Source organism: Aedes aegypti, chromosome 2 (assembly GCF_002204515.2).
Source record: "Aedes aegypti strain LVP_AGWG chromosome 2, AaegL5.0 Primary Assembly, whole genome shotgun sequence".
Classification (NCBI taxonomy): Eukaryota; Metazoa; Arthropoda; class Insecta; order Diptera; family Culicidae; genus Aedes; species Aedes aegypti.
Window position 1 is genome coordinate 337225095 of NC_035108.1, and position 20497 is coordinate 337245591.

Here is a 20497-nt window from a genome sequence, read left to right on the forward strand (position 1 = left end):
GAATTGGGATTTTTGGCAGCTAGTTTGGTAAAACAAATTTTGAATGTAATCAAAAATATCAATTTTCTTCCAAACATCTTCACTTGACTTCTACAATTATTTTATGTAGAAAAAGCTATTTTGAACAACATACAAACGGAATAAAAAAGGGTTTTTAGTAATTTTAACATAAAATAAATTTTAAGTGTTTTTAGAAATGTATATCCTTTTCCGTGTGTAGATCTTCCCAAATTTCTAAATTTGACTTCTACAATCAATTTTATGTAGAAAAACTACATTCCATCACTTTGAATTTTGATTTACATGTAAACATAATCAAAAGATGGGGTATACCGATTAAAAACCTTCTATCGTACTACGACTATGTGTAATATAATTTTTCTCTTAAAAACATTCAAAATGGTAAGAGATAATCAATATTCGATTTGTTCGTTACAAAGTTATGATTTTCTTAAATTTCTGGGCAATTTTTTAATGGAAGCCTCTTAACACTGTTTTTCATAGCTGCCACAACGTTTAATTTTTTTTTTTGAAGATGTACGCTTTTAATTTGTTTTATGCTTCTTTGGTTCGAAATTATTTATAACATTTATTTTAGAAAAAGGTAATTTAGTAACACTGTTGTGATTTTTTTATTGTTTATTATTTATTTCTCAATCAGCCTAGAATACCTTGCTCTGAGCAATAAATTATTTGTCAGAATCCAAAATTGCTTGCAGTTTTGAATGGAAAACTTGGCCTTTTTTATGTGAAATCGCAATTTCTCAAGATTGTCTCAAAACACCTCGAGAAGTCAAGTGTTTTTGACGGATTTCACGCCAACTCGACACGCGATTGGCAGCACCCCTTCAGAATTCAATGAAACTTTCTGGATGTCAAAAGTATGTATGTTTGCATATTTTGTTTTTTCAAAATCGATCTAGACTAACATTTGGAAAGGGTCAAAGTTTTTTTTGCTTTTTTTATAAACTAGTATAACTCAAAAACGGTAAGACCTACAATTATGTTATATGGGGGACTGTCGTGAAATTTCCTGACGTTTTAGAAAAAAAAAATTGAAAAATAAAAAACATTTTCTACACTGAAAAAAAATATTCAAAACTTTAAAGTTGATTTAAAAAAAAACTTCAGATTTTGATAATCCTTAAGCAAAAAGTTTCGTAATTAAATTTAATATTATTGTGATATCTTTCCAACCATAAAAAACCCATCGGATTGTTAGACGGAGTTGATTTTCTCATAAGCGGTTTGGTGCGAGATCAATTGAATTTAATTTAGAAAAACTATAATTCCGTTTTATTTCTTTTAACTACTCGCAATAAAACAAATATGATCTATTTTGTGATTAAAACTCATTTATCACTTGAAAATATGATCATACTAGACTATATAAAGCGAAATAAAAATAAAATAAAAAATTCATTTTGGACTTAAAAAAATCGATGTTAGAAAAACTTTTTTCCCTAAAATATGCCCAATTTGCAATGTATGGACGACTTTTAGTAAATTTAATTACGAAACTTTTTGCTTAAGGATGATCAAAATCTGAAATGGCCTTTATTTTTAAATCGACTTTAAAATTTTGAATATTTCTTTTTCAGTATAAAAATGTGTTTTTATTTTTTCAATTTTTTTTTCTCTAAAACGTCAGGAAATTTCACGATAGTCCCCCATACAACACTTTTTTGTAGGTCTTATCGTTTTCGAGTTATGAGGGTTAATAAAAAAAGTAAAAAAAAAAACTTTGACCCTTTCCAAATGTTAGTCTGGATCGATTTTGAAAAAAACAAAGTATGTGAAGTATCTTAGTTTCACATAGTCTTCACACCCAGAAAGTTTCATTGAATTCTGAAGGGGTACTGCCAATCCCTTTGTCGAGTTGGCGTGAAATCCGTCTTTTGACTGTTGAATGTCTGATAAACACTCTATGTCTAGTAGACATAAAGATATAAATTGAAGAATGTTAACAAAATTATGGGTTTTTGTAAATTTTAGGATTCTGGGGGTGGTTTTGTGGCCCTAAAGGTGGTCCGATTGGCATAACAATTTGACTTTCTGCATTTTTTAAGTTAATAAAAGGGAGACGGCTTCGGCACCATGCGACTATTATCAGCAATCAAATTTCAAACGCCAAATACACAGTATTTTTATATCAAAACACACCAATGAAAACATTGAGATGATTGTTTGTTCTGTCAACTTCCCGTTGACGAGATTTCCGAGACGGAACAAACAATTTCGCCAGAGATGTCATCAATTCAAATAAACACGCCTCAAAATGTTGCAGTTGTTATGGAAAAGTTGCCGAAGAGAATGAGTCAATAGTCACACTGACAAGAGATGTTCGCAGCGTTGTAAAAACGTTTCCAAAAATATTTTAGCAGATCTGTCGGTGTGAATAATAGAAGTATTAAACCATAGAAGAAGAATGTCGCTGGCGTCGCAGTAGGAACATCTTTTGCTGGCGGAGATAGGCGGGGCTATAAATGTCAACGCGAAAATGTATGCAGTTTGACACTTATGTACCCAATATGTTTCTGAGCGAGAACAAAGGGAACACCAGCGACATTATTCTTCTATGGTTTATTATTTCTATTGTGTGAATCGATAGAGGATTGATCAGCGCATAAATGTGAACAGATAAACACGTAATTTGTCTGCTGATGTCCGAGAAAATTACAAAAGAAGTGCGGCATCGGCTTAGACTGCCGAGAATATGTAAGTTCCCCCATTTGACTGAAATTTGGTTGAAATCAATGATGGTCGATGGTGAAGCGTCGAAAATTTTACCCAGCAAGGTATAGGAAGTGAAATTTTAAATGCTTATATAAAATTAACTAACTACAATAGCTTTTTAAAATCTTTTCAGTACATGTTGATAAACTTTTGATGGGCTACATTATAGACACATTATTTTGATTTTTATTTTTTTTTTCCTCAATATTCTGCGGACTCCATAGCTTACCATAAGACTAACCCCGTAATTCAATTTAATTAAATTATGCTTTGATTATTTTAGAAGCATTTGAAGATTGGATTCCTATGCTTTGCCATGTAAATCGGAGCTTCACTCATAGGGTCAACTGTGGTAATTACCTTCGTCATCGCGAATAGCTGGAAGCTACCGTGCATACTGTGGTTCGACTGTAAATTTTCCAAATTCTCACTTTCGCCACGGCCACACGCGCGCGGGGGTATCGGTCGCACTGGTGCGAACATCTCAATCATTTGTACCAGCATCGCATCGCATCGTATAGTTTCGCTTCAGTAGCTTCGCAAACGCGCCAGATGAATCTTTGAAAACGACGTCGGGAAAATCTTTAATTTCAGATAGAAGATGCTGCGCTACGCGCCTCATTTTTTTAACGACTTAAGCATAGCATAAGCATCGGCATCATAGTTAGTCTGTCGTGCCAAGATTTATTTTTAATCTAGTTTGGAGCACGTAAATTAGCTCGTGGCAACTTCGTAACGCGCCCAGCGGCACTCATTCGAAATCGCGCGCGCACTTTTGAAGTTATCGCGGTAAATTCAAACGAACACTGCAGCGAGCAAAGAGAGAGATTTTTCGCACTTGTTTGAATCTTGGTGGTCGGAGTTACGTGTGTTGAACCAGTCGTTACAAGTCTGGAGTGAAGAAGATTATCTACTTAATTAGTTTATTAGCTCTTCTGGGTGTTTCACCGGCGTGAAGGTTTCGTGCTTGGTCGGGGTTTTTCCTGGTTGCAGATTGCCGAAGTGAGTGTGTTGTTGTTCTGAAGTGGAAAGGCGAAAAGTGCTGAAAAAGATTTTCCCTGCTGCACAGTGCTTTTTGAGGCATGAATTCGTGAACGAAATTGTTTTGCCGACGAAAAATTAGTTTAGATATATGATGTCTTGTGATAAGTTCTTCGGGATATAGAGAACCTTCTTAAGAAAGTATTGTTGTTATGCTGTAAGATAGAATTTTTTTACAAAATTGAAGACACAGCAGTGATGTCCTCGACAAAGTTGTAAAAAATTACATAGATCTATATTTATTGAAATACAGTCAACTCTCCCTTACTCGATATTCCGTATCTCGATATCGAGTTAGAGAACCATAGTAAAAGTTGGTTTTCATGGCTAACTCGATGGTCCCTTGGATCGCAGTTGCATTGGTTTTGTGTTCTGTAACTCGATACCTCCCTAACTCGATGGTCCCTTCAATATCGAGTAAAGGAGAGATGACTGTATATGGGTTTTGAAAGTGACCCCTTAAAAATATGTTTTTAAAATTATATCGCAGTTTGAATATTTCAAAGATGTTTTTTCTTGTGTTCTACAAAGTTGTTTGTATCAATAAAAACACATTTCTTCGGAAGACTTGGAAAATGTATCTCATATAATTCCAGCTTTATGTAATATTTAGTACTGAACAATAAGTAGATTGAAAACCGAATTTAGTACTATACCATTTAATTCCACTCGAGTTTGCATCTTTCGACAGATACGCGTAATTCAACCTCAACTGTAAGGCCGTCTTCAGTGTCGTATACTAGACTTGACTTTGAAAAATAGACTGTTTTACATTCCTTCAATATTTACAGGGGCAAAATTTTATGCTAGCATTTGAAAAAAAAATAGCTATTGAATCCGTGGTATCTTACGCTGGGCTATTTCCTTTGACTTCTAAAACTCTGACGAAACGAAAACGGCATACAACTAATTGGTTTCGCCTCCAAGAATATGGCCATTCGTAGCACCTACTTCCAGCAGAGCCTTGCATACCGAGACACCTGAAGATCACCACAACAGAAAGAATCACAAATCGACCATGTTCTGATTGATGGACACTTCTTCGACATTATCAACGTCATGACCTATCGTGGCACTAACATCGACTCTGACCACTATCTGGTGATGATTGAACTGCGCCTAAAACTCTCCGTCGTTAACAATGTTCGGACCCGTCTCTTTCGGGAGTGAAAACGCCGCCTAGAGGAGACGGAGTGCGAGAAGATGGAATAGCTGTGCTGGTCTCAAGAAAAACGTAATTTTTTTTTTTAGGACAATAGAGGAAATGCCTTCGTCAGTACTGCGGAAGATGGAAACTAACCAGCCCCCAATTTGAGCCATCCACCAGCTCAAGAACAATAAAGCTGCTGGTAAGGATGGTATCGGAGCTGAACTCATTAAGAAGGGCCCGGAGGGGCTGGTCACTTGTCTGCACCGGCTGATAGGCACATTCTATGAACCAGAACAGCTACCGAAAGAGTGAAAGGAAGCGGTAATATGCCCCATCTGTAGATGGGTAACAAGGTAGATTGTGAGAACTTTCGATCGATCACCATTCTAAGAGCTAAGAGCTATGGAAAGTCATGGACGAGAACAGCTTTCCCGGGAAGCTCACGAGACTGATAAGAGCGACAATGAAAGGTGTGCAAAATTTTGTGAAGGTTTCAGTCGAAAAAGGTGTCATGCAGAGAGCCGGGCTTAACAGCCGAGGTACGATTTTAACGAGATCCAGTCAATTTATTTGCTTCGCGGATAATATGAGCATTGTCGGCCGAACATTTGAAAAGTTGGCAGACCTGTACATCCTGTAGTTTCTCTACCAATGCAAGGCATTCGACGGCTCAGTTTTCCTGTCTTTTTTAGCATATGATACACCCCCCTCCCTCGTAGATTCCATTGGGAACCCCCACAGTTAGCTATACCCAAGTAACCACTAGCCCGCTAATTCGCCTTTTAGGGCTGTTATACGGCTAGAATAGGGCATGTTAGCTATATAAAAGCCCTATATTAGCACAAAAGGCGAATTAAAGTAAAAAAAGGGTAGTGGCTTCCAACCACTCCCGGTAAACTACCTCATTAGCATGAGACCACCTATGAACTGGGTCGCAGGTTCGGCATGTTACTGGGTATCTGTTGGGGGTTTGCGAACTAAGTATGAAAATCAAGAATTATTCGCATATTTATCTTTTTATTGGCCCTTGTGTGGCGTGTGGGTTTAACATTTGTATGGCGTGTGAGCAAGAAGATTAGGGATCCTGTACTCGCTGCTGCAGCTACCTTTTCTCCTCTGATCACGTTGGCCCACGCGGCTGATCCTGCACTACCGTGTGACCTGAAAATTACAACGAGGCTGCTTTGGGTTATTGCTGGCGGTACCGAATTTAGTACTATGCCATGTAATTCCGCTGGAGTTTGTATCCTTTGACAGATACGCGTATTTTGACCACAACTGTAAGGTTGTTTTCAGTGTCGTGTACTAGACTCGACTTGCTTCTAGCAATTGAAGCTGGTTCAGGTTCTGTAGACAGGCGTCTTCCTTTTTGCCGTGATCGGCATGGCCCAGGACGAGACCGGAATGTGCTCATGTAATTCTGTACTCATGCACTTCGTCAGTCTTAGCCTCTAGCTGTTCTGCTAGTTCGCTGTTGGAGCTTAATGTCGTCAAAAACGCTGATCACTACGATATTTCGACGGTGTCTCTGCGACTACTCGTTTTGTCCTATTGGCGGTTGAAGATCTCGCCGGGGCTTTGGGCAGCTTTCTGTGCGACGACGCCTACTTCCCTTGGGCTGGCCTCGTGACAAAGCTCTGTTGAAATTCTACTAGACGTTCATGTACATTTCGTTGCTCTATGACGACTCGTTTTCTGCTGCTGATGTTCGAGCTCTCATGGTTGTCCAGTTGGATGCCGAGATCAGTCCAGTGTTTTCGGTTGGAGGATGACTTACGGTTTACTGGCGCTCCGACGACTCACGCCGGTGATACTCTACGTACTACTCAGAGTAGTCCCCAGAGGTGGATCTATCCTACTCCAACGAAGATTTCTCCGGCGGCAGAAGATCTCCCGAAGCGATGCTATCTGGGCAAATCCTCCGAGGTCGGTCCCGTGATTCCGATGGAGGGAAAATTCCGGTTCACAAACGCCCCGACAATTATTTCCGGTGCCACAACGCGATCTACTCAACTAGTCCCCAACGGTCGACTCAGCCTAGTCCGAAGCTGGTCAGGCAGATGCCGAGGTTGGTCCTGCGATTCCGGTGGAGGGAAAATTTCGGTTCACAGACGCCCCGACGACCATTTGCCGGTGCTGTTTCACGAATTATTCAGCTAGCACCGGTGGTCAGTCTACTCTGACTCGACGTTGGTCGGCTAAGTTTCAGGGTCGGTTCTGCAATTCTGGTTGAAGGATGACTTCCGGTTTGCAGGTGCCCTGACGACTTATTATCGATACTACGCTATGCCCGCTCTACTTGGACTAGTCCCCAACGGACGATCTAGCCTACTTCAATAGCAAGCTCTCTGGTTTTCACGTCATCTCTTTTGTAGCAACGACATAATCTGCGTTATCCCTCTGTTCACCGCACACCAAGTGCTTTCATGATAGCACATGTTCTGAACGATGTTGTTCAGATTTTGGACGCTTACGGTTTTTTTCTCTCTGTTCGGATGCGCCACTGTGACCATTATTTAGATCTATTGTGGCATTGCCCGTATCCTTAGTGTATAGTGCATGTTGCATTACTCCATTTCCATTGATAGGTAATGAAGCATCGATTTCTGTACAGTTCTTGTTTTGATTCCTCAGACATTGATAAAAATCGAATGCGATGAAAAGGTCCAGTTATTTACACCCTTCATGGAGAATTACATCTCAGCGAAGGCGCGCCCCTTAGCAAACATAATCTATTTTATTACTGAGGAACCAAATCGGTACTACTGATATTTGACCATGCAAAGGAACGCTAGTCCCATCCTTGTTTCGCTTTTAGTTTAGTCCCAGAAAAATGCTAGAAAAAAGGGGCTTTTTTTTACCAATGTTTTATTTATTAGGCTCATTTGTTTAATGAAAAACTTTATGGAGCCGACCTCATTTTTAACAATTAGTTAAACAAGATATTCAAAAATAAAAAACTCAATAATATCTAGTAAAAAACTTTACGCGCACACTTTTTCTTCGGACGTGAACCTGATCCGGAACCAGAACTTGAATGGGAAGCCGCAGATTGAGCTCGTCGCTGGTTGGCATGTGGGTTTCCCATCAACTCTTGGATAGCCTTGGCCGCTATTTCCACTTTTTCCGCCGTTAGCTCGTAACACCTCCTGCTTCCTTGCACATTAGTTTAGGGGGGATCCTGTTCTGTATCTGAAGCATTTGATTCCTGGTCGATGAGTTCTTCTTCTAAGACTTCAATAACTTCGTTGTCCGTCTCATCCAATGACACCTGCTCAACAGGCACAGCGGCCTTTCCTGCCACAACACCAGCATAAGAACGATCCTCCGGCTTTTCCTGTCGTTCCTTTTGCTGAGCATTCTTCCGAGTTCGACGTTGAGGGCACGAATTCATCCGGTGTCCCTCCGCTTGGCACAATAAGCAAATATCTTTGAGCTCCTCATAAAACACTCTTCCTTTCAGGCCGACAACCTCTATTGTCGGTGGAATTCTTTTCTCGACCTCCATGTACACTCCTCGTACTCCAGTGTACATGTGATCGAGACCTAGTTCCGTGGGAAACTTTTCTCGGATCACACGATCAATTTTTCCGAATTCTCCCAGCACCAATGTTAATCGGTCATCGTTTAGCTCCGGTGGAAGGTCAAAAATACGGACATACCACATGTTGGCCCCCGCGATTGACATCCGGACTTCTACAAATTTACCGTTTGAGTAAGCAAATTTCCGTGGTTCCGCATTTTTTCTCAACGAATCCTCCATTGCCTTGAAAGAGACAAACTTTATGAACAGCGACCGGTTGTGTGCCGTTTTATAAGCTGATTCCATCAGCATCAGATCCGTATCCAACTGTTTCAGAAAGTTGGCAATTTCCACCCAGGAGGGTCGTGGACTACCCACTGGGAAACGGAATTGAACCGTGTTCACAAACATCTCACCGGCATTCATGGTGAATATTATGCACCACAAACGACCGACAATTTGCGCGTCCGAGAACAAAACGAAATCAACGGCACTTGATTTTGACTACCTACGCATCACAAGCTGAAGGCACACAAAGAGATTAGAAGATCGAACACATTTACTCGTCTGCACCGATCGACTGTTGCGACTGAACTGAAAAAAAGGGGGCTTTGTACTAGCAGCAAAACCGAATCAAGCTAGAAAATTTATTTAGTAATTAGAATTCACTTGAGTCCTTCAATTACCAGTACTTAACTGCTGCAACTTGGAAATTGTATCCAATCTCATGGTATTCCACACTTTCCTAGTGTTCCTTTGCTGGTAGTTTGCAATGTCCTCAGCCAGAGTGATGCAGATGGGGATCATTCCGGCGATAACGCACACTGCCTCCTACGTAGAGTTTGCAATCCTGGGAATATTTCCCGGGTTTCCCGTTTCCCGGGAAATGATTTTGTTTCCCGGGATTCCCGTATTTTCCGGGATTTCCGTATTTCCCGGGGAGTTTTATTAAAAAAAAAGGATGGACCATCTATTTTCAAACAAAAACCTTCGCACAATTTACTTGTCTTATCATTCTAACCAGAGACCTTCGTTAGCTGAGTGGTTAGAGTCCGCGGTTACAAAGCAAAGCCATACTAAAGGTGTCTGGGTTTGATTCCCGGTCGGTTCAGGTAATGGAAAATATCATCGTACTCATCGTACCTACCACACGATATAATTGCGAAAATTGCAACTTTGGCAAAGAAAGCTCTCATTTAATAACAGTGGAAATGCTCATTGAACACTATGCCGAAAAGCTGGCTCTGTCTCAATGAGGATGTAATGCCAAGAAGAAGAATATCATTGTAAGCAATAAGTAAACTAGATACCTAGTTACAATTCGATGGTTTGTTGTTTTCCGAAATAAAATAGTTGTTGATAAAATGTATATGATTTTGACGATATGTTTTTTTCTAAAAATGATTATAAGCTATAGTAAACAAAGAATTTTTCGAAGGTTTTTTTTCATGAATTGAGTCTGCTTATAAAATTTTCATGGATGTAACAGTCACAATTTTCAACATAATACATCGAGTTGGTTTTTATGCTAGTGCTTGAAAGGATAACTTCGATGTTAGTAAATATGATTTGAATTTCATTTGAAGCCTGGCGATTAAAACGAAGCCAACAGTTTTTTTTAGAAAAACAAACTCACAAAAAAAAGAGAAGTAACCATACAAATTTACTGGTTTAAAATATATATATATATATGCAGATTTTCACTGAATGATAGGAGCAAATCAAAGCATTGTTGGATTGGGAAAAGAGGAGTGTGCATTCTCCTGCTCCTTAATTTGTCGATCAAAGCAACGCAATGCAAAGGAATGACCACCAGAGAAACCCGTATTGTGAGCCCGTATTAGTTTTTGTACCAAAACTGGGCATTCGACGGCTTTGCAGTTTGAGCCGTCGCATCCCTAGTTTTGTTACAAAAGCTGAAATGTCCCACAATACGGGTGTTTCCGGTGGTTATTCCTTGGTTTTTCGGTGGTCAAAAAAAACCTAAGGACGTATATCTATAATTGAACTAGGATAGTTATTTGTATTTAAAATAAACATTGAGCCATCGCATGTGATCATATAATACAATACGGATTTACCGGTGGTCATTCCTAGGTTATTTCGGTCATAAAAAAAATCAAAATGGTCATTCATGTATAATTGAACAAGAAGAGTCATAGGTAACCAAAAATTATTATCCGATACACATTAAATGGTCCAATACTCTTCATTTATAATACTTGAATATCAATATTTGAATATTTGAATTGTCATTGCAAATAAGAATATAGATAACAAGGCATGTCCCAAAAAAGTTCTATTTTACCCGATTTGATCAAGTGATCCAAAGGAATATTTAGATAGAGCTAAAGCTGTGTTATGTATGTTTTCATGTAATTAAATTATCTACAACTTTGTTGATGACACCATTGTTGTACTTTTTTGAAAAAGTTAAAATATATATCTGACAGTGATTAATCACAACAATGAAATTCTCTTAAAAAGGTTCTCTATATCCCGAACAACTTCTCAGAAGATATCATACTTCTAAAACTAACCAGGGCAAATCAATTTCGATCGCGAATTACGGCCTCATGAAGCACTGTGCCTTGAGAGCAATCTGCCTGGTCGGATTGGAGGAGTGAAGGTATCTGGGTTAATTTGTTAGTTGGATCAACGCAGTGTGATCTGGGCTGTCGAAACAAGCGTGTCAAGAATTTTCCGCCTTCTTCATCAGACATGCAGCCCGAAGAATACGAAAACACTGGCTGGCTGTCGTATTTCAGCCGCCACAAGACGACATACACGGCAGCTGACATTCATAAAATAAGTAACGAGTTAAATAATGTGCGTAAGAATTTAACGGCGACCCAGTACGCGTACGGTGAACTGAGCAGTGAGTTGAAGGCGCTAAAGAGCTTACAGGAGCAACAGAGGTTGAGTGAGGAGTACGAACGTGCCAACAGCAGTAAATCTAGCTCGGCCAAATCAGCTGAGAAACGACTCGCCCAACAGGCGGACGAGATAAAATCCCTGAAAAGTGAATTAACGGGTTGTAAAAATGATCTATTGAAGCAGATTAACGCATTGAAAGTGAACGTGAGCGAAACCGTTAAGAAGAAAATCAAAACCGGCCAACTTCCGACCGGGGCATCGTTGAGTATCGAGAGTCGAATTATTGCCATCGAAGCGCAGTTGGATCAGCTGGCAGCGGAGAACAGAGATCGCCTAAATGGTTTGGAGTGTCGACTGAATCAGGTGGAACAGCAACACGAACGCGAATGTGGACACGCGGTGAAGAAACTAGAATCTACAACCAGTCGGAAGTTACAGGAGATGACAAATTTGATACTGGAATTGCAGCGAAAAATGGATACGAGCGAAACGAAGCTGGATGAGCAGATAAGGAATCAGAGCATGAGCCAGGATGCGATTTATGAGGAGTTGGATCAACGGATGGACGTTTTTGCGGCCAAGATGCGGGAGCTGCATGCAAGAATTGCGCATTTAGGACAACGGGACGATATCGGTTCGACGTTTGTCTAGCGCGCTTGTGGAGTATTTGTTGTGCTTACGTGGTAAGTGTTAAAGTGGTGAATAGCGTGTATAGCATAGTTTTTTTTTTTAGTTTTTTATTAGTATGATTTTAAACATTACATTTATCTCATATTTTTTAACGTATTGTAACATGTTGTTATGTTAGTTTGTCGCCGATGTTCAGATTTTTTTCAGATGGATTTAGTTCACCCGCTCATAAGATAAAAAAAGATTGACAATATTTTTGTTTCAAATTATTAATAATTTTGTACGACATTTGCTGCAGGATTTCTGCCCGGTTTTAAAATTGGTACACCTTGGCATTTTTTCATTTGTCATTAAACATTCCAACTGAAAACATTTGTTTAATATATAAACCAAGAATGATAAGCAACTTTCTGGAAATTTTTAGATGAGAATGTAAAAAAATCCATCATCGCCAAGAGCTTTCATATTTTTGAATATGTTTTAATAATAGTTCTCACTTCTTCCAAAAAAGTTTCCCAGGAATTTTCGAAAACGTTCTCTTGATTGAGAATGTTTTCGAAGTCCTGAGTTACTTGATTTTCAATAGTCCAATTGTAAAACCTAAATTGAAATTGTACGCGCTTTCAAACTACATAGCTATTTTGAGCTTTTGCGTAATTAGCTAATATTTTTTGTTGTTGTCCTCTTCTAATGCCGAAATTGTCTTTTGAGGTTTTTTTTTTTTCAAAATTTTAGATAATTTCCAAAAGGGCATGGAGCCAGGGTCCAATTGAGAAATCTTATTTTCAAAATTTTTGTTTCTTAATTGTGCAAAACGTTTGTTGATTTCTTTCTGCAAATCCTGCCATAGAATTTTCATAGCAGGATCGCGAGTGCGTTGAAATTGCCTTCTCCTCACGTTTTAAGACGGATCTAACAATGGAATTTGTTAAAGTTTCAAGAGCATTGTCAATATCAAGTTTTGTTTGTAATGAAATGTTAACATCAAGATTAGAGTCAATATACGTTTCATATATATTCCAGTCGGTTTGAAAATAATTGAAAGTGGAGCTGATAGGATTGAGAATTGCTTCATGGGATATTTGAAATGTAACAGGGACATGATCAGAATCAAAATCAGCATGAGTAACTAATTGGCTACAAAGATGACTAGAGTCAGTTAAGACCAAGTCAATCGTAGATGAATTTCTAGAAGAGGAAAAACATGTAGGGCTATCAGGGTATTGAATTGAGAAATATCCTGAAGAGCACTCATCAAATAAAATTCTGCCGTTGGAATTACTTTGAGAATTTCCATGAATGTTTGGCATTAAAGTCACCAATGACAACAAATTTTGACTTATTGCGAGTCAATTTTCGCAAGTCAGTTTGGAGCAAATTAATTTGCTGCCCAGAGCATTGAAAAGGCAAATAGGCAGCTATGAAAGTATATTTACCAAGCTGTATTTCAACAGAAACACCCAAAGTTTCAAAAACTTTATGAATGATGAAAGAGTTGATGAATGATGAAAGCAACTCCCCCACATGCCACACCAAGTCGATCATTACGATAAACAAAAAAAGTTAAGATCTCTTTCGAGTTTGGACCCAGGTTTCATATAATTTTCAATAATAACTACATTATGTATGTTATAAGCTGTTAAAATATTAAACAGCTTGTCCTCTTAACTATTTAAAGAACGAGCATCTAAATTTACAATATTTAAAAATAATTGGATCCACTAGAGAAACGTAATCCGATAACAATTTAATTAATGAATTTTACACCAATTTGGACTGATTTATCCGGCTTTGAACATTGCATCAATCATTTAATTCAATTGTTCGTTTGAAAAATCTAAATCAGAAGCAGCCATTTCACTAGAAGTATGTGTATTTTATGATGATTTTTCGTTAGGAATATCTGTTAATGGAGAGACGGTGTAGGAGTTTCTTGCGGCGGCAGGGGTTTCTCCACATGATTTGAAACAATTAGAACAGTTATTACTAGGAAGACAATTTGAACTGCCTACTACAATATCGGCTCCTTGGGATTCGAACGGCTACCCGACGGAAGAAAATAAGCTCATGAATGAGCATGATTATAATTTACCATATGGGTATGATTCTTAAGAAAGCGATCCTTTACTGAAAGATGAGCATTGTTGAAGATTTTGCCAGGGAAATTCCGGGAACGAAAAACGTTACCGTCTATCTTTCTGGTACGAGCCTCGATGATTCGTTTACACGAAGGGTAATCCCAAAAGGTAAACTTATGGTTGCCCCGCAATTTGCGCATAAAAACTTTTTGGTAACTTCCTTCACAGGACAGACGTTGATTTTTTTATATTTTTATTTTTTTTACTTTACTTCCGTGGTTCGTTGAGTATTATATCAGTCTCTGTGTGCCGTGAAAATTCAATTTTTCTTTTGAAAATTGTTGTCTTTTTTAATATTCGCGTTTGGACTAATAAAATCGTTCTTGTGAGATTGATTGACGAAAATGGATGCTCAGAACTTACCGTACGTGACGGAACACGCCAAAAGCGGTCGGACCCCATGTAAGCTGTGCAAAAACAAGATTGACAAAGATAAGCTTCACCTTGAGGCGATGGTCCAGTCGGCTTTTCACGATGGGAAGCAAGCCCAGTGGTATCATGAAAAGTGCTTCTTCCAGAAATTGCGACCGACTACCGAGGGGGACATTGCCCATTTCGAACGACTCCGTTACGAAGACCAGGAGAAGCTGCGAAAGAAAATTGGCAAGCGGCGTATCGGTTAACACAGTGGCTTAAATTCATGACTGGTTAGAAGGCTGGTAGCAGGTCTCGGAAGTCTCTTTTTGACCAGAAGAGTCTCTGAAGTTACTATATCCCTTCTCCTTGTAAGGATTCTGGTTCTACCAAGAAAATCCCGAAGGTTGCTTTCCAGAAATTTTGAACTAATTAATGTTTTTTCTAGGAACTCCTATAAGAATAATTCACCACAGACCCCTAAATTTTTCAGTCATTTTCATATGATTTTTTTTTGTGAATTCTACTGTTTATCTATAGAATTGTGAGGACGGTTTGGTTTTGCATCGTTGGAGAAGTTTCGGTTTTCATTTTCGCGAGGCGACATATTTTACTGTTCAGAAAATGGATTAGAAGAAGACTATGTGAAAAGATATTTTTTTAATTGAGGTTACACCTATCGCATCACTTACCAAAGTGAAACAGGTTGTGTCGCTTCTGAACCCCTTCCACTAACAAAAACTCCTTCCCGTGACAACCATGAAGGTGCAGAGGTATACTCGGTCTTTAGTAACAATGGATGTCGTCCTAACATTCCTTCCCTTCCTCGATGACCGTAAAGACTTGGCTGGCGCCGTTATTGACTTTATAATATTTTGAATTCTCGCAATTATACACTGAAGATGGTGAGCTACTCCCAAGCTCCGTCTGTTGGTATCTTGTGCAATTTCGATTATTCTGGCCAATCACGGAGTTGCAACTACGAATTGTACGGTCATCTCATGCTCTTCATTCACAGGACAGACATCCTTAGCGTAAGAAGAACCTCCTCAAATCATGCATTTAACATGTTTAAGGGAAACGCTGCCGAATATCAGCGAAAACGTGTCTACTACCAATATTGCTTACAACACTGTTTAAGAAACCTTTCAAGACGACTTCAAACAAACGTTCAGTTTTGTCGTCATATATAAAAAAAATGTGCCTCTTCTCTTCAAGATGTTTGAGAAGAGGTTAGCGATCTCTTAGAGTTTCCGGAAAAACACGACAGTCTTTTTTCTTTGCGATTTGGAAGAAGACTTTTATTTTATTTTATTCCCATAATGGAGTTCAAGATCTCCTGCCTAAATTTCCCAAATTCGGAACAACTGACCACGAGCTGTTAATCGATTTCAAGGCGGCATACGATAGTATCGATCGCGTAGAGCTATGGAAAATCATGTACGAGAACAGCATTCTCGGGAAGCTCACAAGATTGATCAGAGCAACGATGGACAGTGTGCAAAACTGCGTGAAGATCTCGGGCGGACACTCCAGTTCGTTCGAGTCTCGGCGGGACTACGACAGGGCGACGGACTTTCGTGCCTGTTGTTCAATATTGCGCTTGAAGGTGTCATGCGTAGAGACAGACTCAACCTAATAAAACTATTATGTTTTCATGAATTTGTTGGTAGTAATTTTATCATTCATTTAATCTAGTTATTCAAAACAATTTTAAACTAATTAAAGGTTCCGCGTTGGAGTACGCAATTGAACATCTCTGCCGACTCACAATCACAAAGTACCGTTCCATTACGTTGGCGGGTATTGATTGATCATTTCCCTAGCGAGCGATGGTCAGACAGTGTTTGCTTTCGAAAAATAATTGACGTTGGTAATTTGGGCTGATGAGTGGAAGGGTCATGCTTCTGGTTTTCAAACAGGGAAAGAGTGAAAGAAATGTCTATTTTTGAATATGACTGACATAAATGAACACACGGCATATTTTCAGATAAATATTAGCACCAAAATCGACGAACAGGTAATCAATTCTAGTCAACTCAGAACAGTTGACTTTAAGGTGTTGATGTAACGAAGCCACATATCGAGTTTTCAAGAGCACAAATTTAGAAAACAAATAATTTCCCTGAGCTGAAAGCTGAACCCCTGAACGAATATTTTCAGTTTGATGTTCTTTAAAATTTGTGATGTAGTTACCTTTATCTTCGTCCTAATTGATTACCGTATACTCTATTCGAACACGATGGCTCAAATATACATCGAACAACCCATTAAGCTGAACTAATCAACACGCCTCCTCCCGTCTGGCTATTCCAAAGTGCCAAAAAATTAAACGAACCTAATTCGTTGGCTTCAACAACAAACATACTATAAATAACACCATATTTATTTCCGAATCGGTCAGGCGGAGAAAGGCACAACAAAATCTAGCGCGTCAAAAGAAAATATGCGTCTTGGGATTTCACGTTTTCCCGAACAAGTCTTCCTTTATTTTTCCCGCTTGATCCGTTTAGTCGTAGCTGGACGGGGATTTAATCAGTGCGATATTTATGAAACGATTTATTTCAGTTAGCAATAGTCCTGTACTAGAAATGATGAAATTCTAGAAGATTCAATTCAAATTTTGATAAGTACTAGACATTACATGTAGTTTGCAATTGGATTAAATGAACAAATTGAAGTAAAAAGACGTGTAATTGTGTAACTTTTCATAATTCGGCATATTTTGTAACTAACAAATGTTTTAAATATACTTTAAGTGTAAGGTGAAACATGATCATTTTATGTTTTTCCACAATCAACGTTTCACATTTTGTATTTATTTTTTAAATTATTTTTTCGTAAGTTATACATAATAACAAATGTTTTGCGTGTTTTTACAACAAACGTTGAATTCAAAATAGTGATATTGCTAAAAATCTACAATCAGAAGATGCTTAAAAGAAAAATGAAGAAACGGAAAATGCATAAAAAAAAGTTAAGTATGTCCACATACCTATAGAAATTAGGAAAAGCAAAAACCGTAATTCAAAAATTGCAAATCGCACTGTCGAAAGTTGTTTCAAAAACGCAAACAAGAATTCGACTAGGTTTAAGATTTAAATTTTTTAGGTGAAAAATGCATCATCAATACCTATATCGCCAGACATCTGGACATAGACCGAAAATCACAAAATCAGTTTAAAGATTAAATGGATTTGAACCATTCTACATTCTTACTCGATCTTTAGCTACACTGATACTGTTCGATGTGTAGTTCTTCGTTCCTGTATCCACTGCAGATAGCGTCTAATGGAGAGTCAAGTATTTTCCATTAGCCCAGCTTCGATATCGTCTTGGGACCTGAGTCAGACAGAGTCCCGCAGACGGCACGGCCAGAAAGCAAACCCAAAACATGACATTGTGTACAAATCGCCCGAATCAAAACAACAACTGCTGTGCAAACAGTTGTTCACTTCCCCAAAAAAAAAAACCCGAACGATTCATATTTTTAGAATCCTAGAAACACACCAAACCAAAACGATGCTGTCGTCTGAATGGAAAATATGCTCGCGCTAAATTGACCGCTGATGACCGGTTTGCAAGGCGGGCCAATATAAATCTGAAATTTCTATCAAGGAGTGACAAACGGCCACCAGTCAGCCGCAATAATTCGGTAATATACAGGTTGTTTGGCTTTTGAATTCCTACGATAGTTTTATGGGAGTAAACGAACGAGCGGTGATTTATGAGCTCATTGTGGGGAGGTGGCTTACGGTGTCCACGCATATTCGGTTGGATAATAGATCCTTAGAAATGTTGAGCATCGCCACGTGGTGAGAAAACTATCAAATCTGCATAAAGTGAGAAATTATTGACGAGAACTGTTACTAATTTTAACCTTTAAATGTCGTAAAAAGCCATCCAAACTTGTTGCTCATAAACATAACCATAGATGACTGTACACGGAAACGTAAGGAATATTACGAAAGACCGGGATCACTTCTGCATCTCCACAGTTGTCATGGAAATGGTTTGGTTTAGGACAAATGTACCATAAGTTGTGTACCTCAGGCTGCTGATGCTGATAAAATCTAGAAATATTTTGTTTTAAAAAGTAGATTGGAGTAGGGGGAGGTCCCCCAGTACCGGACACTTAAGCCACTAAATTCATAATTCGAAAAATATTACTTTTATGTGCTCGTGTTACCCATTTATGATAAATATTATCATTTTTATAGTGTACAGAAATAAATTTGAAAGTATAAATATTAATTTTGACATTGAATTTTGACGATGTATTCTAGTACCAAATTGATCGATCTTGAAATGTGGTACCCAATACCGGACATGATCTGGAAATGCCTCGAATTATGTAAATTTGACCATCAATGAATGTGTTTATTATATGAATAGTATATAATGGCCAATAAAATGCATTTGCAACATTTACAAGAACAATTTGAGTTTTTCTTATTTTGCAAGATGTCCATCAATAACCTCTTTCATATATGATGAAAAATAACAAATTTTACAATGTTGTTCTGAATTTTCATGCTTCTTAATTTTATTACATGTTTGATACCATAATCGACGGAAGCCATGAAAAATGAATGTATTTTGAGACACTGGTGCAATAATTACAAAGATATCATGTAATAAATTAAGCTGTCCGAAACTGGGGACAGGAGGTGCTTAACCAAAATTGTAATTTGTCCATATTTATTTCAATTATGATACAAAATACATTCATACTATCAAATTAGGATTATGTTCGATCATGCTTGCGTAATCCAAAGTTTTTATTCATATTCAAAATAGTTACTAAATAGGCTCAGAATTAAGGCAATACCTCAATTATTTTAAGATTTTCAAACTTTTCTACTTTTTTTTAAAAAGGCGTGCATATTTCAAGGATGTATTATTCTACGCAAACATTAGTCTCCATAATAGCTTTCTTTTCTACTAATACACAATCTTGATTGGATCATGATTTCTCAATTTTTCGACTTTGTCCGGTATTGGGTGTTGTCCGGTGCTGGGGGATCTCCCCCTACATTGCATACATTTTAATTCCACCCTTATTACTATCCATAGCAAATACGACTAACTGACACTGAAGAACGCTACAAGTGGCTGTCGAAATACGCGTATCTGTCAAAAATAAGCAATTAAAGCTTTCAATTTGCACCCAATGATATCAGAAACAGTTTTCAATTTGCTTTCATGGGAACATTTTTCTGCTCTCAGTTTTGATGTTTAACCCGTTAAAACCACCAAAATGACAACAAACTGAGTTATCAAATTCCGCAACATCACAGCATCAAAATTAATTTTCAATATGATCTTAAACTTTGCTAGGCGTTATACCAATACTTTTTACTTTTGCATTAATTTTGATTAACTGATTTACATAAATTATGTTATTTCCCGCACTATCAAAGTTATCCCATTTCACGGTTCGCGCATTTCGCCGTTAACTTTAAGGCAGTCTTCAATATAGTGTACTAGACTCGGCTTGAAGAAATCTATCGTATTCACACATTTTATACTTAGCTTATGTATAAGATTTTAAACTAAATGGTATGATAATAACTATTCATTTACTTAACATATTTAACTTTATCGTAAACCAGTTGATTTTGATTTCTTCCCGATCGATTGAACAACAGCTAAAAAATTGTGGTGGGCGTATTGTGGATGACCTGACTTTACATCTGCGCCTCTTTATCACTTCATTTATTAGAAAAGGGTACGAAAGAAAAAAGCTGGGCAAGGTCAAATTTTGCCGAATAAAAAGTATTTCACGTTGAAAAATAATGCAGAGTGGCCCGACTCTTTTTGGTTTGGTAGAAGGCAGATATTCAAATGTTTTCAATATGGGAAACTATAGGCGTGTCAAAAATAAATAACGTTCCCCATATACATACTTTCGTGAAGGTCAACAATTCAATGAACTATACTATTATATCATACCGCAAGTGGGTTATGGTCCATTTTGGGTCAATCATGTAATTTATATCCAAAACTACAACTCAATCAATTACGTACACGTGAGTTGCCGACTTT

General features: G+C 38.1%; 1 protein-coding gene across 4 annotated transcripts in view; it reads left to right on the forward strand.

The window, feature by feature from the left end:
• The first annotated feature begins 3226 nt into the window (after positions 1-3226).
• Positions 3227-20497, forward strand: part of LOC5576438 (histidine-rich glycoprotein) — a 47152-nt gene continuing 29881 nt past the window's right edge. Inside the window, exons 1-2 of one of the 4 annotated variants that reach the window (XR_002500744.1) lie at positions 3227-3738; positions 11101-12010. Coding sequence is in view for 2 of the 4 variants with exons in the window: in XM_021846056.1 (XP_021701748.1) it covers positions 11172-11978 (807 nt within the window). In the remaining 2 variants the exon portion in view is untranslated. The remainder of the gene's footprint in view (positions 3739-11100; positions 12011-20497) is intronic. The other 3 variants (XM_021846056.1, XM_021846055.1, XM_021846058.1) reach the window with 3 other exon arrangements.